The 26,367-nt window shown below is 41.2% G+C and overlaps 1 protein-coding gene across 8 annotated transcripts in view; it reads right to left on the bottom strand.

The window, feature by feature from the left end:
• The window catches only part of DDHD1 (DDHD domain containing 1), a 197,430-nt gene extending 177,647 nt beyond the window's left edge, over nucleotides 1-19,783 (bottom strand). For all 8 annotated transcript variants that reach the window (XR_012516317.1, XM_039469313.2, XM_039469315.2 and 5 more), the window contains exon 1: nucleotides 18,741-19,783. Coding sequence is in view for 7 of the 8 variants with exons in the window: in XM_039469313.2 (XP_039325247.1) it covers nucleotides 18,741-19,581 (841 nt within the window). In the remaining variant the exon portion in view is untranslated. The remainder of the gene's footprint in view (nucleotides 1-18,740) is intronic.
• Between the last annotated feature and the right edge of the window lie 6,584 nt (nucleotides 19,784-26,367).

The raw sequence follows: 26,367 nt of genomic DNA, 5'->3' as shown, positions 1-26,367 counted from the left end.
ATATTCTCAATACTTTGGATCTCAATTTGGAGAAGAGACTTGAAGTCATGGGCCATTTTATATCAAGTCTTCCAAGTTTAGTACTTTGGTGGATCTAGGGAATGCAAAAGTTTATATGCTTAGAGAAAAATTTCTCTCTAGGTACTTGGCTAAGAAAAAAAATGCTTGATATAATCTGCATAGATATGGAAGAAAAACCTTGCTTAAAAAAAATGGAGTATACGGGCCAGGCGCGGAGGCTCAAGCCTGTAATTCCAGCACTTTGGGAGGCCGAGGCGGGTGGATCACGAGGTTGAGAGATCGAGACCATCCTGGTCAACATGGTGAAACCCCGTCTCTACTAAAAATACAAAAAATTAGCTGGGCATGGTGGCACGTGCCTGTAATTCCAGCTACTCAGGAGGCTGAGGCAGAAGAATTGCCTAAACCCAGGAGGCGGAGGTTGCGGTGAGCCGAGATCGCGCCATTGCACTCCAGCCTGGGTAACAAGAGCGAAACTCCATCTCAAAAAAAAAAAAAAAAAAAAATGGAGTATACAACAGTAAAACAGATGTTTGAACTTTTAGTGTTGATTTTAGCTAAGTAGATGCAATCAATTCCACACTGATTATAGCCATTCTATCAGATTATTAAAATCAAAAGAACATGTATTAACACAGTTGAAACATTTATTATCAGCACAGTGTCATTTAAACTTATCTATTTTCTCTTTCTACTCTACATATTTTTCATGATTTTAACCTCTGGTTTCCAAACCTAGCCTGTAATCAAAATCACCTGAGGTATTAAATTAAAAGATGATTTTTAAAGACTCCTTCCCAAACTTAATAAACTAGTCTCTGGAGGTAGGGTCCAGAAATTCGTACTTTAAGTTCTCCAAATTACGTATCACAAAAAAAAAAGTGCTCACATAGGTGATCACTGGTTCCCAATCAGTTAAAAACAGTTAATTCTCCAAATCTGATCATTTACCCAAAGTAAAAATATTTTCAGTATTCTTATGTACATATATTTACAAATTATGTATAGGAATTACTGTTCTAAAATGTTTGAAAAAAGTCAAAATATTGAAAAGGTGACATAGAAGTAAATATGAATTCAAACATTTTCATTATAATACATCTAAATGCAGTGTCTGTCCACTCTATTTCACTTTTTTTTTTTTTTTTTTTGAGACAGGGTCTCACTCCCTTCTCCCAGGCCAGTGTGCAGGGGCACAATCATGGCTCCCTGTACTCTACTGCTGTAATCCTAGCACTTTGGGAGGCCAAGGCAGGTCACTACAGCCTTGACTTCCCGGGTTCAGGTAATCCTCCCACCTCAGCTCCAAGTAGCTGGGACTACAGGCATGTGCCACCATACCTGGCTAATTTTTTGTATTTTTAGTAGAGAAGGGATTTCACCATGTAATCCATGTTGGTCTCGAACTCCTGGGCTCAAGCAATTCATTTCCCTCCGCCTTTCAAACTGCTGGGATTATAGGCAGGAGCCACCCACCTGTAACGTCTTTCTTTAAGATTCAAATCAAGCATCAATTTCTCTGGAAAGCTTTTCACTTGGGATAGGGGTGATCATTCCCATCTTTTTTACCTAATAAATATTAACTATTTGTTGAATTGAAGAAATTAAAGTTTAAAAAATGTACTGAAAGAAAACAATTCACATTACAAGAGAGAAGCACAGCGTTTAGGAAGATGGCAAACAAATGTCAGACTGTCAAAATAGTTACTCTTCAGGAGGATTAACTAGCTATAAATAAAACCATCACGTCAGAATTTAAGCTCTAACTGGGGTCAAAATCAAAAGAGAAAATAAAGTTTTTTAAAAAAGAACAAGAGAAAAAGGATAAAAAAAAGATTTGTGCAGTCAATATTCATAATGCTAACAAGCAAAGATGTAAATGCTTGAATGTAAGTTAAAAGAAAAAAAAGCAGAAGAAACATTTAAGAAACTCTCACGTTACCAGACACTTATTTGAGAAATTTATTTAGAAAATTGTCAAACAGGAGGAATATGTAGCAGTAACGTTGAGTGAGGAAGTTTTATACAGGTTACAAAATAACCCAGGATATTAAGTACTATTGGTAATCAAAGCTTCACATCTGTAAACACTGAGGCTATAGATGGCACAACAGTAGAAAAAGAACTGGGTTAAGGATTCAGGAGGCCTAGCCTAAAATTCCAGTTCCACCTCTTAACCTTGCTGAGCTTCAGCTTATCATCTGTAACGTGAAGATATTGTCTCACTGCTGTGTGACAATGGGGATTAATAAAATGATGTATGTGAAAGTACTTTGTAAACTACAAAATCTCACCTCAAATTATGGCATTATTTTGATTTGTGGAATATCGTTTTAAGTTTCTAAAACCACATGCAGTAGTTATGCATGGCTACATCAAGACTAGCCTTCAAGAATCCTTAGCCATTTGGTACAATCAAGCCCCAATTTCCCCACCAACTATTCAAAAATAAAAACCTTATGCCATGCCATGACAGCTGGAGAAGCAAGCCCAGAGAACCAAAATTAAATACATACTAAGACCTGAAAATGAGGATCACTCCAGACACAAAATGACTGGTGAGTTAACTCAGTGCTCTGATTTACTTCCTGGTGTCATCAGAAAGATACGTCTTTTTATGTGAAAATAGATCCCTCAGAGTCTGTTTCTACATTGAATTATATAGTTGTATGAAACAAGACGGAATAAGAAAAGTGGAGTGATATGGTTTGGCTGCATTCCCACCCAAAATCTTATCTTGAATTGTAATTCAAATTGTAATCCCCCAGTCTTGGGGGAGGGAGGTGATTAGAAGACAGGAGTGGTTCCCCCATGCTGTTCTGATAATGAGTTCTCAGGAGGTCTAATGGTTTTATAAGGGGCTTCCTTCCTTTGCTCTATATTTCTCTCTCCTCCTACCATGTTAAGAAGGATATGTTTGCTTCCCCTACCACAACTGTAAGTTTCCTGAGGCCTCCCCAGCCATGTGGAACTGTCAGTCAATTAAACCTCTTTCCTTTATAAATTACCAGGTCTTGGGTATTTCTTCACAGCAGCATGGGAATAGACTAATATATGCAGACTAAGGATCTGTCTTAGTTCATCTAGGCTGCTGTAATAAAATATTGTAAAGTTGGTGGTTTGTAAACCATGGAAACTTATTTTATTTCTCACATCTCTAGAGACTGCCAAGATCAAGGCACCAGCAGATTTGGTGTCTGGTGATGGTCTGCTTTTTAGTTTACTGTGCCTTCTTACTGTGTCCTCATGTGGTGGAAGGGGCAGGGTGCTAATGCCACTTATAGGACTCTGCCCTATGACCTAATCACTTCCCAACGGCTCCACTTCTCCAGTACCATCACCTAGAGGGTTAACATTTCAACATATTTATTTTGGGGAATTATAAATCTTCAGTCCACTGTAGGAGCATAAGAAATTAAGTGTAGCAATTGGTTCAGTTAGGCCATATGTATTATGTCAGCAAAAAAGAGCCAGAAGCAAACAGTTTTGATATAAAAGTCTATCACTTCTACCTATAGCCCAAACTGCATAACACAGCTCAATTCTACTGTGTGTGACAACCATGTGATCTGTATTAGCTCACTAAAGAGTTGTCCAATTTAACAATTCTGATCAGGAAGACATATAGGATACATAAGTTCTGGGTTGTACCTAATAGAGAAATGAAGATGGTCAAGAATGAAGAGAATAAATCAGTTAAACTGGAAGAACAGACTTCTACTTCCAGCAATGATGGAGTAACACATACTAGATTTAACAACCCACCTTAAATAAGTAGAAAATCAGACAAAATATATGCAACAATGATTTTCAGGTATTGTACAACAGGCAGAAGAGGACAGTGATCTCTGAGATAATTCCTGCCATTGCACAAGCTTAGTGCTAAGAGTTTCCAGGCAATAGCACAGGGAAAGTTAATCCGAACAAAGCCTAGCACTCTAATCAAGTTTTGAAACAGTTCAGGAAGGCCAAGACTTAGAATTTGTGAAGCAAAATGTAGTAGAGGATGTTTTGGCACTAAAGAAAGACAGTGCCGAAGATCTCTAGAACAGTTCCCTTTATTCTTTAGCTGAGTACTGGCTTATGCACACAAAGAAGAAAACTGCCAGAAGCCAGGAAAAAGAACCACTGCAAAGGAGCAGGTGAAACATACCCAGAGCTCATATAGGGCTACAAATAGTTCATATTCTAATCAGCAGTCAGAATATAAAGACCTAATCCAAGAGGCATTGAGCAATGTCCTCAGAAAGGTATTGCCTCAGTAGCAGAGATAAATTATCCCCAAATTAAATGCTGCTGTGACTACCCTAACAAAGCTCAAAGGAAAGCCTTGATTAAACAAATTAATTTGAAGTACCTTAACTGTGCATTAGAATAAAGCCCAACAGTATAAAGGAATCCTATATAATGCAAAAACAGTATCCAAGGAAGCATGAAAATTCAACACATACTCAGGAAAAGGCAGTCAATAAAAACATCCAGAGACAACACGGATGGGAAAACAAGCAGAAAAGCATGTTAAAACAATCATTACTCACCACCTAGATTCAAGAAGGTAAAGGAAAATACAAACATGATGAGGAATAAAACAGAAGATATTAAAAAAAAACCTAAAATGAACTTCTAGAGATAAAAAATATATAAAAAATAAAAAATAAATGAGATCAAAAGTAAATTAGAAATTACAGAAAAGATCAGTGAAATTATTCTAAGTCATAATATGGCAATAGGACATATTCATTCAAGAACACAGCAATAGAAACCTAATAAAAACTAATACAAAAAAAAAAAAAAAAAGAAAACTACAGGGCAGGCCAGGCGTTGTGGCTCACAACTGTAATCCCAGCACTTTGGGGGGTTTAAGTATGGATTACCTGAGGTTAGGAGTTTGAGACCAGCCTGGCCAACAAGGTGAAACCCCGTCTCTACTAAAAATACAAAAATTAGCTGGGCATGGTAGCATGCACCTGTAATTCCAACTACTCAAGAGGCTGAGGCAAGAGAATTGCTTGAACCCAGGAGGCGGAGGTGCAGCGAGCTGAGATTGCACCACAGCACTCCAGCCTGGGTGACAGAGCAAGACTCCATCTCAGAAGAAAAAGAAAAGAAGAAAAAAAGGAAAAATCACAGCGCTGTAGGGCAATATCAAAATGTACAGAGTTGCGGGGCAATATCAAGCATACTGACTTAACATGTAGTAGGAATCTGAGAAAAGGGGTAGGATGAACAGAAAAATAAATTTGGAGAATAGCCAAATTTGATGAAAGTGATAAACCCACAGTTTCCAGAATCTTAAAAAATTCCATGCAGATGAATTATGAAGAAAACCACAGCAAGATACATAATCAGATGCCTACAGGTCATCAACAAAGTGGGGGATAGGGAGGAAGGAAGCTGTCAGGAAAAAAAAGATAACCTTTAGAAGAACAAAGATAAAAACAATAGCAAAATTCTCATCAGAAACTAGAGAAGTGAAAGACTTCAGTGAGGCGATGTTTGAAGTTCTGAAGGAGACAAAAATGTCCACCTAGAATTCTATAACCAGCAAAATTATCTTTCAACATGAAGCGAGAAATAGAGTTTAAAGAAACTGCTTTTTAAAAACAATTGCTTAAAGGCCGGGTGAAGTGGCTCATGTCCGTAATCCAAGGGCTTTGGAGGCTGAGGAGGGTGGATCACTTGAGGTCGGGAGTTCAAGACCAGCCTGGCCAACACAGCAAAACCCTACCTCTACTAAAAATATAAAAATTAGCCAGGTGTGGTGACACATGCCTGTAATCCCAGCTACTTGGGAGGCTGAGGCAGGAGAATTGCTCAAGTCCTGGAGATGGAGACTGCAGTGAGCCAAAATTGCACTACTGCACCCCAGCCTGGGCAACAGAGAGAGACTCTGTCTCCAAAAAAAAAAAAAAAAAATCCTTGCTTAAAGTGAAAATATTGTTTCATTTCATTTCTATATTATTTATAACAAATAGAAATGAAATGTATGACAATGGCAAAACAGCTATGGGGGGGGTAAATGAAAGTATGCTCCTAAGGTTCTTCCAGTTTTCACAAGTGACACAATAATTTTTGAACCCTTCAGAGACAGAAAACTATGAAAGAGTCAAATAGAAATGCTAGAAACTAGAAACATAAGATAAAGAATACCTTTGATCAATATAGCTGAGGAAACAATCAGTTAACTCAAAAACAGGTTAATAAAAATTACCTAAATACAAATACAAAGAAAAAAAAGAGTGGGGGGGGAAACTAAAAAACAGAATAGAGCATGCATGAACTGGGGAACTATATCAAATTATCTATCATATATGTAATTGAAATTCAAAAAGCTTAGAGAGGCTGGGCACAGTGGCTCATACCTGTAATCCCAGCACTTTGGGAGGTCAAGGTGGACACATCACCTGAGGTCAGGAGTTAAAGACCAGCCTGGCCAACATGGTGAAACCTTGTTTCTACTAAAATACAAAAATTAGCCTTGTGTGGTGGTCAGCGCCTATAATCCCAGCTACTTGGGAGGCTTAGGCAGGAGAATTGCTTGAACCTGGGAAGTGGAGGCTGCGGTGAGCTGAGATTGTGCCACTGCACTCTAGCCTGGGTAACAGAGTGAGACTCTGTCTCAAAAAAAGGAAAAAAAGCTAAAAGAACACATACCGAGATAAATATGAAAAAGTATCCCTAAAATCTAATATTAAAGATAGAAGAGAATCATAAAAAAAAAAATGCAATCTAAAAGAAGGCAGGAAAAGAGGAGAAAGAAACGAAGAACAAATGGGACAAACAGAAAATTAGTAGCAGGATGTTCATTTTAGAATCAAACTTAGAATTAATCACACTAAATGTAAATGGTCTAACATGCCAATGAAAAGGCAGATGTTGTCAGAATAAATTTTAAAAAGCAAAACCAGCGAGGCAGGGTGGCTCATGCCTATAATCCCAGCACTTTAGGAGGCCGAGGTGGGCACATCACCAGAGGTCAGGAGTTCAAGACCAGCCTAACCAACATGGAGAAATCCCATCACTACTAAAAATACAAAATTAGCCAGGAGTGTTGGTGCATGCATGTAACCCCAGCTACTTGGCAGGCTGAGGCAGGAGAATCACTTCAACCTGGGAGGCAGAGGTTGCAGTGAGCCGAGATTGTGCCATTGCACTCCAGCCTGGGAAAGAAGAGAGAAATTCCATCTTAAAAAAAAAAAAAAAAAAAAAAAAAAGAGCAAGATCCAACAGATAGGTAAAAGACACATATAGATTTAAAAGAAAAATCACAGGAAAAGATATAAATTACAAACACTAATCAAAAGGAATCTAGAGTAGCTGTGTTAGTATCAAACAAAGTAGATTTCAACAAAAGAAACATTACCAGAGATAAAGGGGGATATTTCAAAATGATAAAGTCAGTATTTAATCAAAAGGATATAATAATCCTAAATGTATACACATCTATGAACAGAGCTTCAAAACACATGAAGCAAAAACCAATATAACTTCATTAACAGGCTAACCAGATCCACAATTGTAGTTGGAGACTTCATCCTTCTCCTCACTGACAAAGTAATACAGAAGATCAACAAGTCACAGAAGTTTTATATTTGAAGGACAGAGTGGCAATACAGAAGTAGAAAGAATAACTGAGATTAAATAAAAGTACCAATTTGCCAGAAGAAGGCCAATTCCCCCAGAATCTCTTGAAATGTAACCTTGGACCGACTGAACTGGTAATTCTTGGAGTATAAGTGAAGACAACTGAAGATGAGGCAGCTTCTAGCCATTCAGATGAGGGGGTTTCTGAACTAACAGAATTACCAAAGTGAAGTCTTCAAACGCTCTGCTATCAGAATTTCTTCTATTAAAGTGGAAGATTCTCTGGCCCTAGCTCAGATTTCTTGTACCAAATTTCCAGTAATCAGATCTGAGAATCTGCATTTTAACAATCTTCCCAGTTACTGTTACACTCAATGAAATCTGCAAACTACTGGTCACATAAAAACACTAGAAATTAATAATGCAGGTTGCCATTCTGCAGACTACAGAATCCAGCAGAGGCAATCAGAGGCTGAAAAGTATTCCTTTGTCTTCATCTTACCTAGAAAGGTCTTCACTTTGTTTAAACTCAGAGTTCAAAGGAGAAATTAAGGTGGTGTGAAACTTCACTGTGATTCCCAGAACTCTTGGAGTGATTAAGTCATTTTAAGATGCGTACATGCGGCCAGGCGCGGTGGCTCAAGCTTGTAATCCCAGCACTTTGGGAGGCCGAGGCGGGTGGATCACGAGGTCGAGCAATCGAGACCATCCTGGTCAACATGGTGAAACCCCGTCTCTACTAAAAATACAAAAAATTAGCTGGGCATGGTGGTGCGTGCCTGTAATCCCAGCTACTCAGGAAGCTGAGGCAGGAGAATTGCCTGAACCCAGGAGGCGGAGGTTGCGGTGAGCCGAGATCGCGCCATTGCACTCCAGCCTGGGTAACAAGAGCGAAACTCCGTCTCAAAAAAAAAAAAGATGCGTACATGCAAATATATATGGTATATATGTGAATGTATGTATATATATGGTTATCAAGTATAGGCTGAAGCAATTTTGATGGAGCCACAGCTTTCCACCATTCGCCCCACCAAACCCAAATAGAACAGGTTTACCACATATTTTTTAATTTCCAGAAACAGGCTGCTAGTTCAAGAGCAAATATATCAGCCTGGCTTAGCTAACACTTACTGACCCAAGTACTAAGCATTCTGCACATATGTACTTTAATTGAATCTTAATAATAACAATTGAGTCTTAATAATTAATAACAATCACCTGATAACTCTGGGAAGCAGGCATGATCCTCATTTACAAAGAAGAAATGAATTGGGCTACAGAGATTATTCTTGCCTGAAGGCATATAGCTAAGGTAAGTCAAGGATTTAAAGTAAGGGAATTTGACAACAAAGATCTGTTTTTCTGTTCCCACATGTTTTTTATCACCAATGCTGGATAAGGAATGGCTGCCTCCTCCTTTGACTAAGGAGAGATTCAAGATTATTTTATGTTACATTTTACACTAAGTGCCAGAACCTGGCTGCCATCCCTACTACTGCTGGTTTAATTGCAGATCAATTAAGTAAAATTCTCTCATAGTTTTCATAAAAATTGTGGGCCATTTTTTTCTTGCTGACAGGCAAAAAACCAAGAACATTACTGGCTCTCCCTTAACTGAAAACTGAGGAGTCTTGTAGAAAGCTGTAAAGTTCTCTATTGTATCAAACATCCCGGTAGCTGGGAGAGACGGTCTAAATGAGCTCTGGGGATAAAGTTGGCATCTCTCACATTTGGTGATAGGATCTGTCTACAAAAAAAAAAAAAGCAGATGCTTAAGAATTTAGAATGCTTTTATGGGAAAGAATTCCTCCTTTCCCACAGACAACAGATTGTAAGAGAAAGACTGGTAAACTTCTCTTAGGTCCAAGCCAGGAGAACTCAAGACAGCATTGACCTTTCTGGGGCCTGAAAGAGCAGACGAAAATCACAGGTTCTCATAAAGGCAGGCAACAGTTACAGGGGACTTAGAGCTCTTCCCACTTGAGAGATGATTACCAAGATGGCGGGCCAAGGATATGCCATGTGAGGAAAGAAACTATAAATTTAAACAGGAGAGCCAAGAATGTCAAGTAGGTTGGAAATTTGGAAGGACTGAACAGGCAGGAAGATGGAGAAACAATCACAGCTAACAGTTTTATAGAACTTAAAATATCATGGGATATTTTAAGATCTTCAAATATTTTAACTCTTTTATTAAAAACAATGTAAGAAGTAGATACTATTCTCCACATTTTATAGAAGAAGAATCTAAGGCACAGGGAATTTCAGTTGCCCAAGGTCGCAGAGTGTACAGCAGAGCTGGGATTTGAGCCAAGTCTGGATCCAGTGGTCCTTAACATTCTTAAAACACTAAACAATGTTGCCTCCCTAGGAAAACTAGTAAGAACTGAAATGGAGGTGGCAGAGATGAAACTGATGAGCTGTGGTAAGGTGAGAGGCGATTTGAAAACAAATGCTGGAAATCAGGTTCAACCTTTATATGGGGCCTATCATACTTCTTGATGGATTGTAGTCTCTCCATAAAAGACAGAATCCTGCCTGGCAATTAGAATTCCAAATGATTCAACCCGGTATTCCAGGATTAGGGCCATTCACTATACATGAGATATAGTTGCACCTTTCTCCCTTACCCAAAAAAGTGTAATAGATAATGTAGTGTATACTAAATAGTGTAACAGACCAAACAGTAAACAGGCTGAAGAATAAACTGCAAATACATCCAAACGGATATTCTAAAATGTGGAGTCCTAATGTTTTCCAGTAAAAGGCAAAGAGTAGAACCATGGGTAACCTGTGCTAATCTTAAGTATGAAGCATAACAGTGTTGGCTATACGGAGAGAATGTTCAGCAAAAGCAAGTATCTTCTCCTAAACCCTACAGACATGTACACTTGTCTCATATGGTGTTAGCCATATAGGAAAGGTTAATTTCAGCAGTAGATAGCCAAATGGGTAGAATATGTGTCACTGAAAGAGTTCAAGCAAACACACTGTGCTTATCTCAGTTTGAGTGGTGGTGCTCAACAACGTCTTTGGTTTGAAGTAGATTCTCTTTTCCTATAATTGTCTTTTGATTACAGCAAACACTTTGTTTAAAAAAACCGTAAACAGGCCGGGCGCGGTGGCTCAAGCCTGTAATCCCAGCACTTTGGGAGGCCGAGGCGGGTGGATCACGAGGTCGAGAGATGGAGACCATCCTGGTCAACATGGTGAAACCCCGTCTCTACTAAAAATACAAAAAACTAGCTGGGCGTGGTGGCGCGTGCCTGTAATCCCAGCTACTCAGGAAGCTGAGGCAGGAGAATTGCCTGAACCCAGGAGGCGGAGGTTGCGGTGAGCCGAGATTGCGCCATTGCACTCCAGCCTGGGTAACAAGAGCGAAACTCCGTCTCAAAAAAAAAAAAAAAAAACCGTAAACAAACTTGGGTGCACTTAATGTTAAAATATATATCAGATGTTAAAATGCAAGTTTACTGAAGGTTTAAGTGGGTGTATCAGGTACACATGAGATACCCTGGGCCTAGTTACAAGTAATTCTACAGAACTCTTTAGAATAATAGACTTAGCCAATAAAATATGAACTTAAAGTTGCTATGAAGTAGTTGTAGTAAGCTGCAAAATATAAGAGTGGGGTTGCGTTTAACTAAATGTCTATACTAAGGCTTACAAGTAATTCGGACACTCCTCTCTGTGCACATCTAAAATTACTGAGCAGAGGCTGGGCACAATTGATCACGTTTGTAATCCCAGCACTTTGAAAGACTGAGGCAGGTGGATCGCTTGAGGTCAGGAGTTCAAGACCAGCCTGGCCAACATGGTGAAACCCTGTCTCCACTAAAAAATAGAAAAATTAGCCAAGCATGGTGACACAGGCCTGTGATCCCAGCTACTCAGGAGGCTGAGGCAGGAGAACCGCTTGAACTTAGGAGGTGGAGGGTGCAGTGAGCCGAGATGGTACCACTGTACTCCAGCCTGAGCGACAGAGGGAGACTCCATCTCAAAAAAAAAATAAATAAAATTACTGAGCAGAGCATTCCATGGCATATGCTTTAGAACTCTTAAGTCTTGACAAGGCTGGGCGTGGTAGCTCATACCTGCAGTCCCAGCAGTGTAGGAGGCTGAGGGAGGAGGATTGCTTAAGCCCAGGAGTTTGAGACCAGCCTGGGCAACACAGGAAGGCCATGTCTCTACAAGTAATAATTTTAAAAATTAGCCGGGCATGGTGACATGCACCTGTGGTCCTAGCTTCTTGGGAGGCTGAGAGGTGGGAGGATTGCCTGAGCCTGGTAGGTCAAGGCTGCAGAAAGCTATGATCACTCCACTGTACTCTGACCTGGGCAACAGAACAAAACCTTGTCTTTAACTCCTGACCTTGTGATCTACCTGCCTCAGCCTTCCAAAGTGCTGGGATTACAGGTGTGAGCCACTGCTCATGGCCAAAACGGTTTTTTTTTTTTTTGAGACAAGGTTTTGTTCTGTTGCCCAGGCTTGAGTACAGTGGAGTGATCATAGCTCACTGCAGTCTTGACCTCCTAGGCTGAGGCAATCCTCCCACCTGGGTGTGGTAGCACGCACCTGTAATCCCAGCTATCCAGGAGGCTGAGACAGGAGAACTGCTTGAACCCAGGAGGCAGAGGCTGCAGTGAGCCAAGATTGCTCCACTGCACTCCAGCCTTGGAGAAAGGGCAAGACTCCATCCCTCACACCAGAAAAAAAGTTTTAACATAGTTCAACTAGTTATTTGTCCCCTATTATGTTCCTCAAAGGACACCTTGCATCAATGTTCAGAAAAATAGACCACTAAGAAGCAGCCAGAGACAATTAGTAACATTATAGAGACTTCCACTTAACTTTCCATTATCTGGAAAAAGCCATCCATTCAGATGAATTTGTACCTTGCAAGGATTTTCCAATATCTAAGGTGTTGGAATACAGAAGTAATAACAATGTCATTTTCAAAGGGTGACCTGACCCCAGCAGTCATTTAGTAGAGTTTATTTAAACAAAGAAGAGCAATGATTATAAAGATTATCTAGATATAGCTTAATGTAATAAGACATTAAAATAAATATTACTAGGCTGGGCATGGTGCCTCATACCTGTAATCCCAGCACTTGCAGAGGCCAAAGCGGGTCGATCACTTGAGGTCAGCAGTTCCAGACCAGCCTGATCAACATGGTGAAACTCCATCTCTACTAAAAATACAAAACTAGCCAGGCGTTGTGGCACACACCTGTAATCTAAACTACTCAGGAGGCTGAGGCAGAACTGCCTGAAGCCGGGAGGCAGAGGTTGCAGTGAGCCAAGATGGCGCCATTGCACTCCAGCCTGCACAGCAAGAGCAAAACTCCATCTCACAAACAAAAACAAAAACAAAAACAGAAGTAATGGAATTATAATTCAGTCTTGTTGACAATTTGGTAATGTTGAAAAGCAGTACACAAAATAGAATTAGTTTTATATGATCATATCAATTTTGCTACTGTTTTTCTTTAGCTCCCTGGTACAGGCAAGTTCCTATACATATTTTTTTACCACCTTGATTTTCACTTGTCTCCTAATCTAGAGGTATCAGAAAGTATCTACATTGTGATTCTCATCCTATTAATCCACTCAATTGACAGTGATTCAACACTTTTTACATTTTTTCCCTTTACCAATGCAGAATCAAAAAAGTAGAACTGTAGATTATATACAGTAACTATTAAAAACTTTTTTCCTTGTTCTGCTTTTTAACTGAACTTTTAGAGTGTACCGCGGAAAAAAAGAGACCCTGTATATCTGTACCCTTCATCAACGCTGACAGTTTTTAAAAAATATATATAACATGCACAGTATAAATTTCACTACGCTCATGAAATAACAAAGGTCTTAGCTCAGATCCCCTAGTTATCAGGAATTCCACAACTATCTATTTCCCAATCTCTTCTGCCAATATTTTTCGTCTCAGCCTTCCTCTGAATAATACTTTCTCCTTCTAGTGTTCCTCCCTGACCTTCACTTTCCTCCCGCAGTCTGTAATTCTCAGAAGATTCCTTGACCAGCACATCCAGATTGTTTTCTTGCTCTCTCCAAAAAAAGGATCAACTGTACGTTCCAGACATCAAAGTTCTCAGCAAAATACAAACTATAAAGAGTGATATGGAGATAAAAGGCCCAGGAAATAAAATTTGGAAAAGAGAAGCATATAAAAGGTCTCTTTTATAAGAAAATCATGGCCAGGCGCGGTGGCTCAAGCCTGTAATCCCAGCACTTTGGGAGGCCGAGGCGGGTGGATCACGAGGTCGAGAGATCGAGACCATCCTGGTCAACACGGTGAAACCCCGTCTCTACTAAAAATCTAAAAAATTAGCTGGGCACGGTGGCGCGTGCCTGTAATCCCAGCTACTCAGGAGGCTGAGGCAGGAGAATTGCCTGAACCCAGGAGGCGGAGGTTGCGGTGAGCCGAGATTGCGCCATTGCACTCCAGCCTGGGTAACAAGAGCGAAACTCCGTCTCAAAAAAAAAAAAAAAGAAAATCGTAAAAGAGGAAAAAAAGCAGAAAGGGTTGACAGGGATAAGAAATTCACACTGATTTCTCTAAGCATTTGCATAATGTACTTGCAAAACATGCATTATAACATTTCAGCCATACATAAGGTGAATCAATAACTGATATTAGATCAACTTTTAAAGTAATGGCACATTTCAAAGGGAAAGAAAAGTCCCAAATGCCGTGGTCAGGTGCCAAGGCCTGCCCTCAAAACATGTCACTATCTATTCACATCCTTGTTCTGTTTTAGCAGGTCACTGTGCATTCTAAAATGCACTCTAAAGCAGACTGGATCTGGGATGAGTTGAGTTCTCAGAAAACTGGGGCCTTGGTACTGTAAACCTGAGCAGTCAGGGTTCCAACGCAGTCCAAGGCTGCTTTCTAGTCCAGGCTAGTGGGAGATAACACAGTTATAAACAGTAAAAAATAAAAGTCTCCAACACTTTTTCAGGGTCAGAAATGATCTCTATAGTCCTGCTTTATTGGAGGCAGAAACTGAACAAAAAAGAGTGCCTTCTACCCCTGGGACTCCATTATTTTCCCATAATGCCCTGTGCCACACAAAGGATTGTTATTATGAATAACATGGTCACATCTATGCCAAATTTGTAAACATTATGTAATGAAGATAAAAGCTCTAGTTTTTAAAATCTCATTTTATTGGGGATATAATTTTCTCCTTGTTGCAATACACCATAAAGACAACTGGTTTATTTCTAAAGCATTTGAAACTGAAAATGGTTTAAAATTACAATAATGCAAGTAGGCTTTATAAGTATACAAGAAGGTGGTGAGTGAGGGAATGGAAAGAAGAAATCTGTGGCTTACAGTTAGACTCCTTCTGGAAACTACATATAAAAACTTGATCAATTAAATAACTTTATTAATTCAGTTAATGAACAGAAATCACATAACTCCTTAGTGCAAACTGCCACATCACAGTGGCAGTAATTAGAATAATTATTGAATTATTCTAAGCTCATGAAATATCTCTAGAATGTTCCATATGCCTTCCCATCAGCTATTACTAAATGCTTTGGCCACTGTCTTGCCAATATTCCTTACAGACATTCTTTCACCTCTGATGAGGTACAGACTAATAACAAGAAACTGTGCACTCAACAATTGTGCACAGATTAATGTTACTAACCTGTATGTGAGCTTCTAAAAATAAGGTGTACAGTTCTTTGAGATCCACATATAGTTAACACCTGGTACAATGTGCCAACCACTGTAATAAGCATGTTACATATAATAATCCTCAAAACAAGTCTATGAAGTGAATACAAAAGGAAGAACACTGCGAACAAGAGAGTTCACTTAACCATTACTCAGCAAATATGAGTTTTTATCTAAAACATCTACATGCAGCCAGAATAGTTAAACATGTAAAAAAACAAAAATAAGTTTACTACAATATTTTTTCATATATAATAATACTGGCTCCCCATCAACAGAAGACAAATTCTGTTCTCCTTTCTGATTCATGTACCCCAAATTAATTCAAATTTTATTTGCTAGTCAAGTTCAAAAGGAAGAATGAATTAAAATCTTTCTTTTAGACTAGGTATAGCTAACTTGTTGGTCTTGACACCCAGATGCAGTGGGCTAAATTAGGCCACAAAATCTAAATGGCTAATGGGTTCATACCACCATTCTACATAGGAACTTACTGGATTTTTAAAAACGTTTATTACCATTAACCAGACAGTTTCCAAAACAGCTAAAAAGGAAAAGTAAAATAGGGGGAAGGTCAAAAGCTGCAAAGTATAGTATCAGTTTTTCTATTTGAAGAAAGGCTGAAGAACTCATACAGGGACTGGACCCTCCTAGAAAGTGTGAAAACTTATATAATACACAGAGACTTAAGAAACCAATTAAAGTTATATGAGATTCTGTGAGAAATGGTAAATTACAGGATAGACAAAAAGCACTATTGTGTTTTTATTGTAGCTCACACGAAGGTTTGAACATCCACAAGATTATATCTTATAGAGAACTGTTTAGAAAATGCCAAAATAGAGATAAAAATAGTGTTGCTCTTATGCTACCTAACAAAAATGAATTTATAAGCTATAATTGGCATAATGGTTATTTGCTTTAGGAAAGAAAAATTGAGAAAGATAAGTACACATTATCTTCAGGTTAACTTTTGTAGACCCCCATCAGTTTTCACTTGATTTATGACACTAGCATTCTACTGGTATTCTGCTTCCAACTCTCCAGCTCAACCTCTGCATTGTCTTTAATCACATGTAAGTATAAAAAACTTTCAACTGTTTGGTTCCTCATTACTCACAGGATAAAGGCCAAACTCCTTAGCACCGCATATCTACCCTGTCCCTTTTCCAGCTATTCTCCCAAATGTGTCATTCATGTGCAGGTGCTCCCTTCACAATCTCCATCCTGTCCCTGACCAAACACCAGCCCTCACATACCTCGGTCTCTGTCGTTGGTCAAAGCCCAAACCCACCCCATGTGTCTCAGTGCCAGCAGGTGCAGACCTCACTTCCTTAAAATGCCATGCAGTTTCAGGTCTGTGTCCTTTCTAGACACCCCATCTAGCCAGAATGCCCTTCCCTTCATTTCCCTGCTTCACTAATTCATCCTATAGGGCTCTGTCTTAAATCTTCTGGGATGCTTTCCTGATACCCTCATCCTTGGATGGGTCAAGGTCTTTGCATACTGCACTCTATTCTCCCACTAGACTAATGAATGAATTGTTTCATCACTTTCTAGCTGAGTGACCTTGGACAAGTTCATTAATTCGCTGAACCCATTTCTTCATGTCTATAATGTTACTATTAATTTGCTATCACTGTAAAAAATGTCAAAAGCCACTTTGTAAAGACTGATGCACCACGCAAGCATTAACAATATTATCAAAAACCAGGAGAGCACACAGTATTATCGGTGAATATACTTCAGTTAAATCTAAGAATAAGAGTCCTCTCTGTCCCCTCTTCAAGGATGCCCTGTATTTTTATCCAACTTTCTGGCTCCACTAAGTCTTGGTACTTCTTTCTTAAGGAAAAAAAAAAAAGAAAATCTCTGGTGCTGCTTAAGTCATTTGATGGAAACACCGAGTGGGACGCTCTGAAAGGGTTTTCCATCTTTCTTAATGCCTTCAGAAGAATACCGTTATGCACATACAAATACTCTGAATAGAAAGAACTGAATAAATAAACATACCCTGTCTTTAGTAAGTTTATAGTCTAAAAAAGTGAATGATCTAACAGATCTCACTGAATCTGACCTTATAAAAATGGTAACGAATGCCTTTAATATCACCTTAAGGTGCAGTAAGAAATTAAATTTCCTGCTATGATTATTTACTGATTCAACACACTTTGGAATTGCTACCTTAGTAAGTCAGGCTTAACGCATGAATGTTTTAACCTTATAAGAATCACTGATGCAACTGAATACCTAGTTATTGAATATCTACTGCACTAGGCCCTATCAGAGTACAAAGATAAAAGTGATGGACTCTGCCGATGATAAGGTGCTAAACATACAAAAAGGAAGCTGTCATCAATCCTTCTAATTAATAGAAAGCAGAGTGTTGTATGGAGGATCTAAGGGCTGTGACAATCAATGAAGGCATCTGAGTTAGGGTATTGGGTCCATGAAAATTAAAAGCGTATATTACAAATTATAATACTGGTGGTCCGTAACTTCTGTGACTACTGAATATCTACTATATATTACATACGTAATATCTGCTGCATGCACTGGCATATATATATGATCGTCTTCCTCCTAATTTAACTATAAATCCATCTGTGTTGTTGTCTAATAAATACTGTTAACACTCATATCACGCTTAAGTACCAAGCACAGTTCCAAGCCCTTGAGGTGTATTTTCTCATTTACTTTCAACACAATCCTGTGAGATAAGTACAATTTCTCTCTTCTCTTTTACAGATGAGGAAGACGAGGCATAGAAACGGTAATTTTTCAAGGTTAGGATGCAAAGACAAAAATAAGTAAATGGGGACGCAAGAGAACCCAGTATTCCATCAAGGGAGCGGATCCACTACCCAGAGCTGCTTCAGGCAGTTCTTGTCACCTCTCTACCCAGAGCTGCTTCAGGCAGTTCTTGTCACCTCTCCCAACACAACCAGTGGAAATCTTATCTTTTCCTGAGTCCATAACTAAGCTGTTGATTCTCGGGCAGATCCTCTCAAACCTTCCTACTCCAGAAGACTTGCCGCTATTTAAATCATAGGCTGTCCAGGGTAAACGAAGACCGAATCAGATCCCCAGGTGGACAAAGCTGGTAGGATCACGAAATTAAACCTTCGGGCTGCGGATCTGTTCCTGGATCATTTTCAGGGGATGGTAGCAGCATCCGGCTCACCCAGGAGGCGCTACCCCCGGCGGTATCCAGTCCTCCTGACCCCAGGCAGCTTGGGTTTGGCCATCTGCTCGTTTACCCTTTACCTGCCGACGCTCCCTGCACAATCTCCATCCTGCTCCCGGCCACACGCCAGGCCTCACGCGCCTCCCTCTTCGCGGCAACCCAGTCCCAAACCCGTATCAGTGCGCATCGCCCCTGCAGGGGCAGCCCATCCCACCCAACCCCCTGCCCACTACTCACGGTTCCAGTACACCGGGTAGCACTCTCCTTGGGTCACATCCACCTCGTAGAGGCCGCCCCGCACGCACACAGGCTCGATGTTCACCAGCTCCACCATCTCGGGCTCGTGCCCCGCCGAGCGCGGGCAGAAGCCGCAGGCGCGGTCCTCATCGTCGTCTTCTCCGGAACTGGAGGCCCGCCCCGCGGGGGAACACACATGGTCGCCGTCCCGGTCCTCGTCTTGAGGCCGGGCACCCGTGACCTGCAGCAGGGTCCGGAAGGCGAGCTCGATGCGGAGCGAGTCGTAGCCGATGAAGGGCTTCCAGGTCTTCTTGTCTTCCTTGTAGAACCAGCGCACCTCCTCCGGGCCCAGCTCCGTCACGACCTCGTAGCGGTGCCGGGCCGCCTGGCCACCTAGCCGGGTACGTTTCCTCTCCCCGACGCCCCCTCCTGCCGCCCCGCCGCCCCCCGAGTTCGTCGGGACCAGCGGAGGCTGCTGTGGCGGCTGCAGCGACAAGGAGCTGCCGCCGCCGCCGCCGCCGCTCTCGCCCTCGCTGTAGTAGCGCAGCGAGGAGCCCGATTCAGCGGAGCTGAAGTCATAGTTCTCGTCACTGAGGCAGGGGTCCAGCGCCAGGTGGTGGTTGTGGTCCTCGGGGCCCGGCACCAAATGCAGCCCGGGCTCTCCGCGCAGCAGGGCCAGGGGCACGTCGCCGTCGCCCGGGTCCTCGCCGGGCAGGTGCTCGAAGCAGCAGACGCCGCCGCCGAACGCCTGCCCCGCGTCCGAGCCCAGCTCCCAGGCGCCGCCGCCGCCTCGGCCGTTATGCTCTGGGCTCCGCGGAGACCCGCGGCCCGGGTAATTCATGCTACGGAGACGCCGCCAGTCAGCCGGCGGCGCGCGGAGCCTTGACCCCCAGTGCTTCCGCCACACATTCAACGCCACCGTCCTCTCCACCTGGAGTTTTCTTAATGTTTCAAATGCCGACCTGTGCTGCGGCGGCAGCGGCGGCCGCTCCGCCCCCACGAGACCCGCGGCCGCCGCAGCTGCGTTCTGCGGCCCACCCCATTGTCACGCAGCTCGACGTAGGCGGCGCTTCGTCCCCGGCCCCGCCCCCCGGCCGCGCGCGCCGCCCCGGAAGACTGGGCTGCTCCAGCGCCGCGCGCCGGTCGCGCCCCCTGCCCTTCTGACGGGGAGTGCCGGGTCGCCTCTGGTCGCCCGCCGCTCTTGGGCCTCCTCTGTTCGCTTCCTCCTTCCCTGTGGTTTCCATGCACAGCTGCCTCGGCCCCACTCCTGTGGAGTTCACAGTCCAGATGTGGATAGGCTTTACCCTACTCATCCATACAATGTGGATCATGAGCCCAGAGCCTTCAGCTACGTGTCAAGCAGACCCCGGGATGTTGGATTCAGCGTTGCTTTTTTTGACCTTAGGCCCTCCTGAGGCCTGCCTGGACCTTCTGTCACCTGACTCTGGGTGGCTCCAGAGAGAACCAGGACGTTTAGGTGTGGGGTGGATACAAGGCACTCCACCCAATACCCATCACTCACCACTCCCACTAGCTTCATATGCCATTTCATATTATTGTTTATCTTCTAATACTTCTAAGACTTAGATTTTCTGTTTTCTCAACCTCATTGCAAGGCCCTTTGGAGGGCCTTGCAATGAGGTTGAGAAAACAGAAACCAAGTCTGTATGTCAGCCTCTCCCACACAGCACGGAATCAGTGTTAGTTGATTATAATGATGCCAAGTCCAGCCAGCTGTGGTAAAGGGTATTAGATTGAGAGCGAGAAAACAACCAGGTTCTAGATTTAGCTTTGCTAACAAGCCACAGGCAAATCACGTATGTCCCTGATCTTTTTGGCTTCCTCATCTGTAAAATTAAGATTCTTGGAACAGATGTTATTTAAAGTTCCTTACAGCGATGGAATTCTATGAACTTTAAGGTTTCTTCCAGATTTTTGTGCATTTCTGATTCTGAAACTCATATTCTAGGATCAGGTTGAATACAGAGGCTCACTTATGTGGGTCTTTTATATATATGTGTGTGTGTGTGTGTATATATATATGTATATATATATATATATATATATATATATATATATATATATCCGCTCCCTTGATGGAATACTGGGTTCCCTTGCGTCCCCATTTACTTATTTTTGTCTTTGCATCTTACCCTTGAAAAATTACCGTTTCTATGCCTCGTCTTCCTCATCTGTAAAAGAGAAGAGAGAAATTGTACCTACCTCACAGGTTTGTGTTGAAAGTAAATGAGAAAATATACCTCAAGGGCTTGGAACTATGCTTGGTACTTAAGCGTGATATGAGTGTTAACAGTATTTATTAGACAACAACACAGATGGATTTATAGTTAAATTAGGAGGAAGACGATCATATATATATGCCAGTGCATGCAGCAAATATTACGTATGTTTTATATATATATATACACACACACATATATATTTTGAGATGCAGTCTCGCTCTGTTGCCCAGGCTGGAATGCAGTGGCACGATCTCGGCTCACTGCAACCTCTACCTCCCGGGTTCAAGCAATTGTCTGCCTCAGCCTCCTGAGCAGTTGGGATTACAGGCGCCTGCCACCATGCCCAGCTAATTTTTGTGTTTTTAGTATAAAGGGGGCATTTCACTATCTTGGCCAGGCTGGTCTTGAACTCCTGACCTCGTTATCCACCGGCGTTGACCTTCCAAAGTGCTGAGATTACAGGCTTGAGCCACAGCACCCAGCCAAAAAAATTTTATTTTATAAGCACATCACCCTATGTTGAGAATCCAGAGAAAAACCATCTCCAACCTCGGTGTTTTCAATTTAAGAACAGACAATCTTCACTGTTTCTTTCACTCTTTTTCTGGTGGAATCAGATTGCTAGCGCAATTTTTCTGGCTCCTGTGATGTAACCTGTGAGACATTAAGTCATTATTTAAATCAGGACCATCTGAAGTTTGCACAGTACCTTTGAAGGAATTTGAAAAAAAGCCATTGCTTCCTGTGGACAGATACAGAGCAGTCTTGGAGTTCATGGCTTGTCAAGTAGAACACAGGCTGGATTTTCTGCCCCAATTAGTGCCCTTGGCTGGTTAACCTTGTGCAGTGAACAACCTATCCAATTGTATACTGCAGCTCTGACTGAAAGCATCTAAGATCAGAACCCTCTTTACCACCACAAAAATTTTCTGCATAGCTGATTCCAGTTGCTCCTCCAATATTTCTATTGACAATATGCAGAATATAATATTGGGTATGAACTTTGGTCTATTTACTAGCTGTAAAAGCATTCATTCTACAGTGTTTGAATAGGTGCCTGGCCACCTATATGTCAGGCACCTTTATGCTAACTTTTACTATAAAAAAGAATGAGAGAGTGAGTTTTTTCTTCAAGAAACTTATAGCCTAGAGGGAGATATAGACAAGTAAACAGATACATTATATTATAGTACAATATGAAAATACTATAAAGGGGATTCTACATAGGGAATATCACAACATTTAAAATACCTCTATTCCTCTATGTTTCTTGATAGAATGGAGCCTAACTATATAGCTATCTGTTCAGATTATTTTGGCCAAATTTTAACTCTTAACTACACAAATTCCATGAACACTTTCCTCTGTTTTTTTAAAAAAAGTACTTTCTGATTTGTGTTGAATGAATGTTTCCATTATTTTTAAGTGCTGTGCTTATTTGGTTACTTTGAGAAGATTATCCTCTTGTGATTCATAAGGGGGAATGCCACACTCTTTTAAGTAGAGTGATCATTTTTAAAGGAAATGTTGATTCTCAACCCAATCCAGGTGGAAGAAGAAGGGAATCCTTGATTCTGGGCTGACCTCATTATCTTGGCCTAAAGCCAGGGGTGTCTAATTTTTTGGCTTCCCTAGTCCAGATTGGAAGAAGAAGAATTGTCTTGGGTCATACATAAAATACACTACCACTCATGATAGCTGATGAGCTTAAAAAAAAATCATGAAGAAAATCTCAGTGTTTTAAGAATGTTTATGCATTTGTGTTGGGCCACATTCAAAGCTGTCCTGAGCCACATATGGCCCATGGGCTGCAGGTTGGACAAGCTTGGTCTAGACCTTGTTGAGAGGAGATGTCAAACAACCTTTGTGGGCTGAGATTGCTTCTGCCCCTTGGAAGTGATCTGGGGCTATAGCAGACCCATATGCTGGGTTCCAGGCTGACAGTCCTCAGAACATATTTGAGAGCACAATATCTAACTTCATGTGACTGCATGTGGTTATTTTCTTTTTATTCCCTAGCCATATCAAGGCAAAAGTCATAACATTGTTTTTTCTCAATTTTTCTGCTTTAAAGAGTCATGCTTTATCTAATACTTCCTGTTCCAACTCTCCCTTTGCTTTGTAGAGCATCTTTTCAGGTCATATGATCCTCACCAGAGGGAGATGGGTTGGGGCATCTATTCTAGTCCCTACCTGCTGGAATAGATGTCAGGTGGCTCCTCACCACTCTACATCATTAGTGTGTACGATAGAAACAGCAGTATCTGAACTTCCATAGCTCCATGTAAAGCACTCCATTGCATTTTAATAATTTCCAAAGACCAAGCCTTTTTTACGTAAGACAAATAAATGTGATCGATTCAGACTTCTGGAATTACTGGGCCATGCTGCTGCAAGAAACAGGTGCATGTGGAACCAAGCCTGAGCAAGTTACTGGCGTGGGAGGAAAAAAAAAAAAAAACAGGTAAAGCCAGTTGGTTTGTACTACAAAAGATGAAAACGGCTTGTCTGTGTATCCTACCACCTTCCCATCCCCATTAGGCATATGGCAAGAGCTACCTGGTAATGATGGCCATCTCCTCCACACATCTCCAAAATGTCATAGTTCAATTATATGCCGTCTTTGCCTTTTCTTCTTCCCTTAAAGTTTGTTCCTGTTGTTCATTTTATTATTTTAGATATAAGATCTTGCTGTTGCCCAGGTGAAGTATAGTGGCCCAATCATAGCTCACTGCAGCCTTGAACTCCTGGCCTCAAGTAATCCTCCTGCTGCAGCCTCCCCAGTAGCTGGTATTACAGGTGCAAGCCACCATGTTGTTCATTTTAACCTGTTTTCACCTGTGTAACAATATTACCGATAGCTTGATGCCAAGTAATTTATCCTGAGCCAACTTCCCACATGTGCACTTGAAATAGCTTCATCCAAAGTATCTGATGGAAGACATCTATTTAGAATGAAAGAAAGAGGGCAGACATGACCATGTCTTCATCTGCTCTATCTCCTGTTTGATAAGCCATCCACCATACCTTAAATTTTATTTCACTTTTTATTTTTAGAATTACTGTTTATCCAGTTTTTAAAGATGAGAATGTTTTCTTTGATGCCCTGACTAAATGAAACAACCACCTAGACGGAAGCAGGGAGCATTCACTGGACATTTCAGGCACTATGCGAGGCTCTACAGTGAAGCATTCACAGTCTAGTGATGTCTACAAATAAAACCACAATGCCAAATTTTAAATTCCTATGAGGAATATAATTGTAATGCCACTATAGCTGCTTCACTACCACAGGGGTCATTCTTTCCCTAAAGACAATCAATAGAAGAAATCAAATTACAGTCCAAAGGAAGCTAGGTAGGCAGAAATAGCATAAGGATTCATAATGAATAAAGTCATTAATCCATTTATTCATTCAACAAATATTTATTGTCTAGTGCTATTATAAAGATGGTTTTGTTTTTATTTTTAATTGAAATCACACTTAAAATTTAGAATTATGAAATGCATTTACTTAAAGACTTGTAAGATGTCTATCCACAAAACCATACTTACCAAAACCCTATAAAAATGTTTCCTATTCCTTTTGGAAACAAAGGTCAGTGGTGTTGAAGGCATATATTCAAATGAAAGAAAGTGTGAATCAGTACAACATTGACGCATACCATGGAGGCAGCCACAAAATCCCCATCAGCTTGTTTATATCAGAAAGATTTCACCATCTTCCTGCCCTTTCATTACTGAAAAGTGAGTTGGGCCATAGCTGCTGGAGGCCCATGTCGTGGACTGTCCGGGACGGGTAGGCACGTCTGCCCGGGGTCTCTCGACCTGCAAGAGGGTCCCAATACCTGGAAGAGGGAGTGCGCCTGGAAAATTAATAAAGACAGAGAGACAGAAAGCGAGGCGTCTGGAGGGCTGATAGGCTGTGCCTAAACAGCAAATTTTATTTCTCAAAGGCCAGGAATAAATACACTTTCTTGGCTCTGGTTTACGTCATAGCAAGAGGAAATGCAAATGTATGCCTCACATGGCCTATACAATAGAGAAGTCAGATATGCAATCAGAAGTTGTAAAAAGTAACAGAATTTCCTGTAATCACAAAGCTTGTTTACATCCAAACATTATTCCTCCTGGCTGCAGGTATCTCTGGTTTGATCTTGTTTTAGAACTGAGATGTGAAAAGGTTTTTTGGTTTTCCTCATCAGAATATCTTTTAACCAGATTCTCCTTTGTCTACTCCTGACTCAACTTACCTCAACTTCCCCATTCAGGAGTCTCTGAGTCAGAAATCAAAGCCATCCCTTATGGTGGCATTTGCTTTGCAAATATCGACAGTTAAACCATTATCTAGGGTACAAGGCAGTCAGGTAAGGTTTAAGGCTTATTCTTAAAGAGTCATAAAAAGGTTAAAATCAGGAACCGGTTGCTGGTAGGGGGTCACTCGGTCTAACAGCAATGCATAGTTTTAGGCCCATACAATATTGTGGTTGATATCAGAAACTGATCATTCATCTTTAAGTTCCTGTATTTCCAGATAGCTCGACTGCCTCCAGTAGGAAACTGTGTTTGGGATCAAACTCACCGTATAGTGAGACTCACGCCTTTTGGGGGTCTCACATGGGAATGTTCCCCACAGGCCCATATTATGCAACCATTGTAGACATATTTAATGACTTCTGTGCTCTAGGATTTTTTCCTACCTTGCTCCACAGGTAAATTGAAAGTACATATTTCTTTACAGACTCATATGAACCTCCAATAAAAAGCAACTGATAGTCATAATACGGTGCTCAGCAAGACTTAGAGGAAGCACCTAGTATATGTGTATTTTATTCTGATTTTCATATATAAGTTAAAAAGGCAAAAAAGAGAAGCTTTGTTCCAATAAGGATTTATTTCCACTAATGCAACTCTCAGTAATTTGCTGAGCATTTAAAGGACTGAATGGCAGAATTGATTTATTGTTTTTGCAACTGCTGCTTAAAAAAGCATGTTTATCCTTACATCATAAGTCAGCAATTAATTTAAAGTTTCAGCTTGAACAAAATATGATTCTAGGCCAGGTGTGGTGGCTCACGCCTGTAATCCCAGCACTTTGGGAGGCCGAGGTCAGGAGTTTGTGAACAGCCTGCCCAAAATGTTAAAACCCTGTCTCTGTTAAAAATACAGAAAATTTTGGTGGCAGGTGCTTGTAATCTCAGCTACTTAGTAGGCTGAGGCGTGGTGGTATGTGCCTATAATCTCAGCTACCTGAGAGGCAGGTCCCTGTAATCTCAGCTACTTGGGAGGCTGAGGCAGGAGAATTGCTTGCACCTGGGAGGGGAAGGTTGCAGTGAGCCGAGATTACGCCACTGCACTCCACCCTGGGCGAGAAGAGCAAAACT

Source organism: Saimiri boliviensis, chromosome 2 (genome assembly GCF_048565385.1).
Source record: "Saimiri boliviensis isolate mSaiBol1 chromosome 2, mSaiBol1.pri, whole genome shotgun sequence".
In the NCBI taxonomy this organism is placed as follows: Eukaryota; Metazoa; Chordata; class Mammalia; order Primates; family Cebidae; genus Saimiri; species Saimiri boliviensis.
This window is presented reverse-complemented; position numbering and strand designations above follow the sequence as displayed.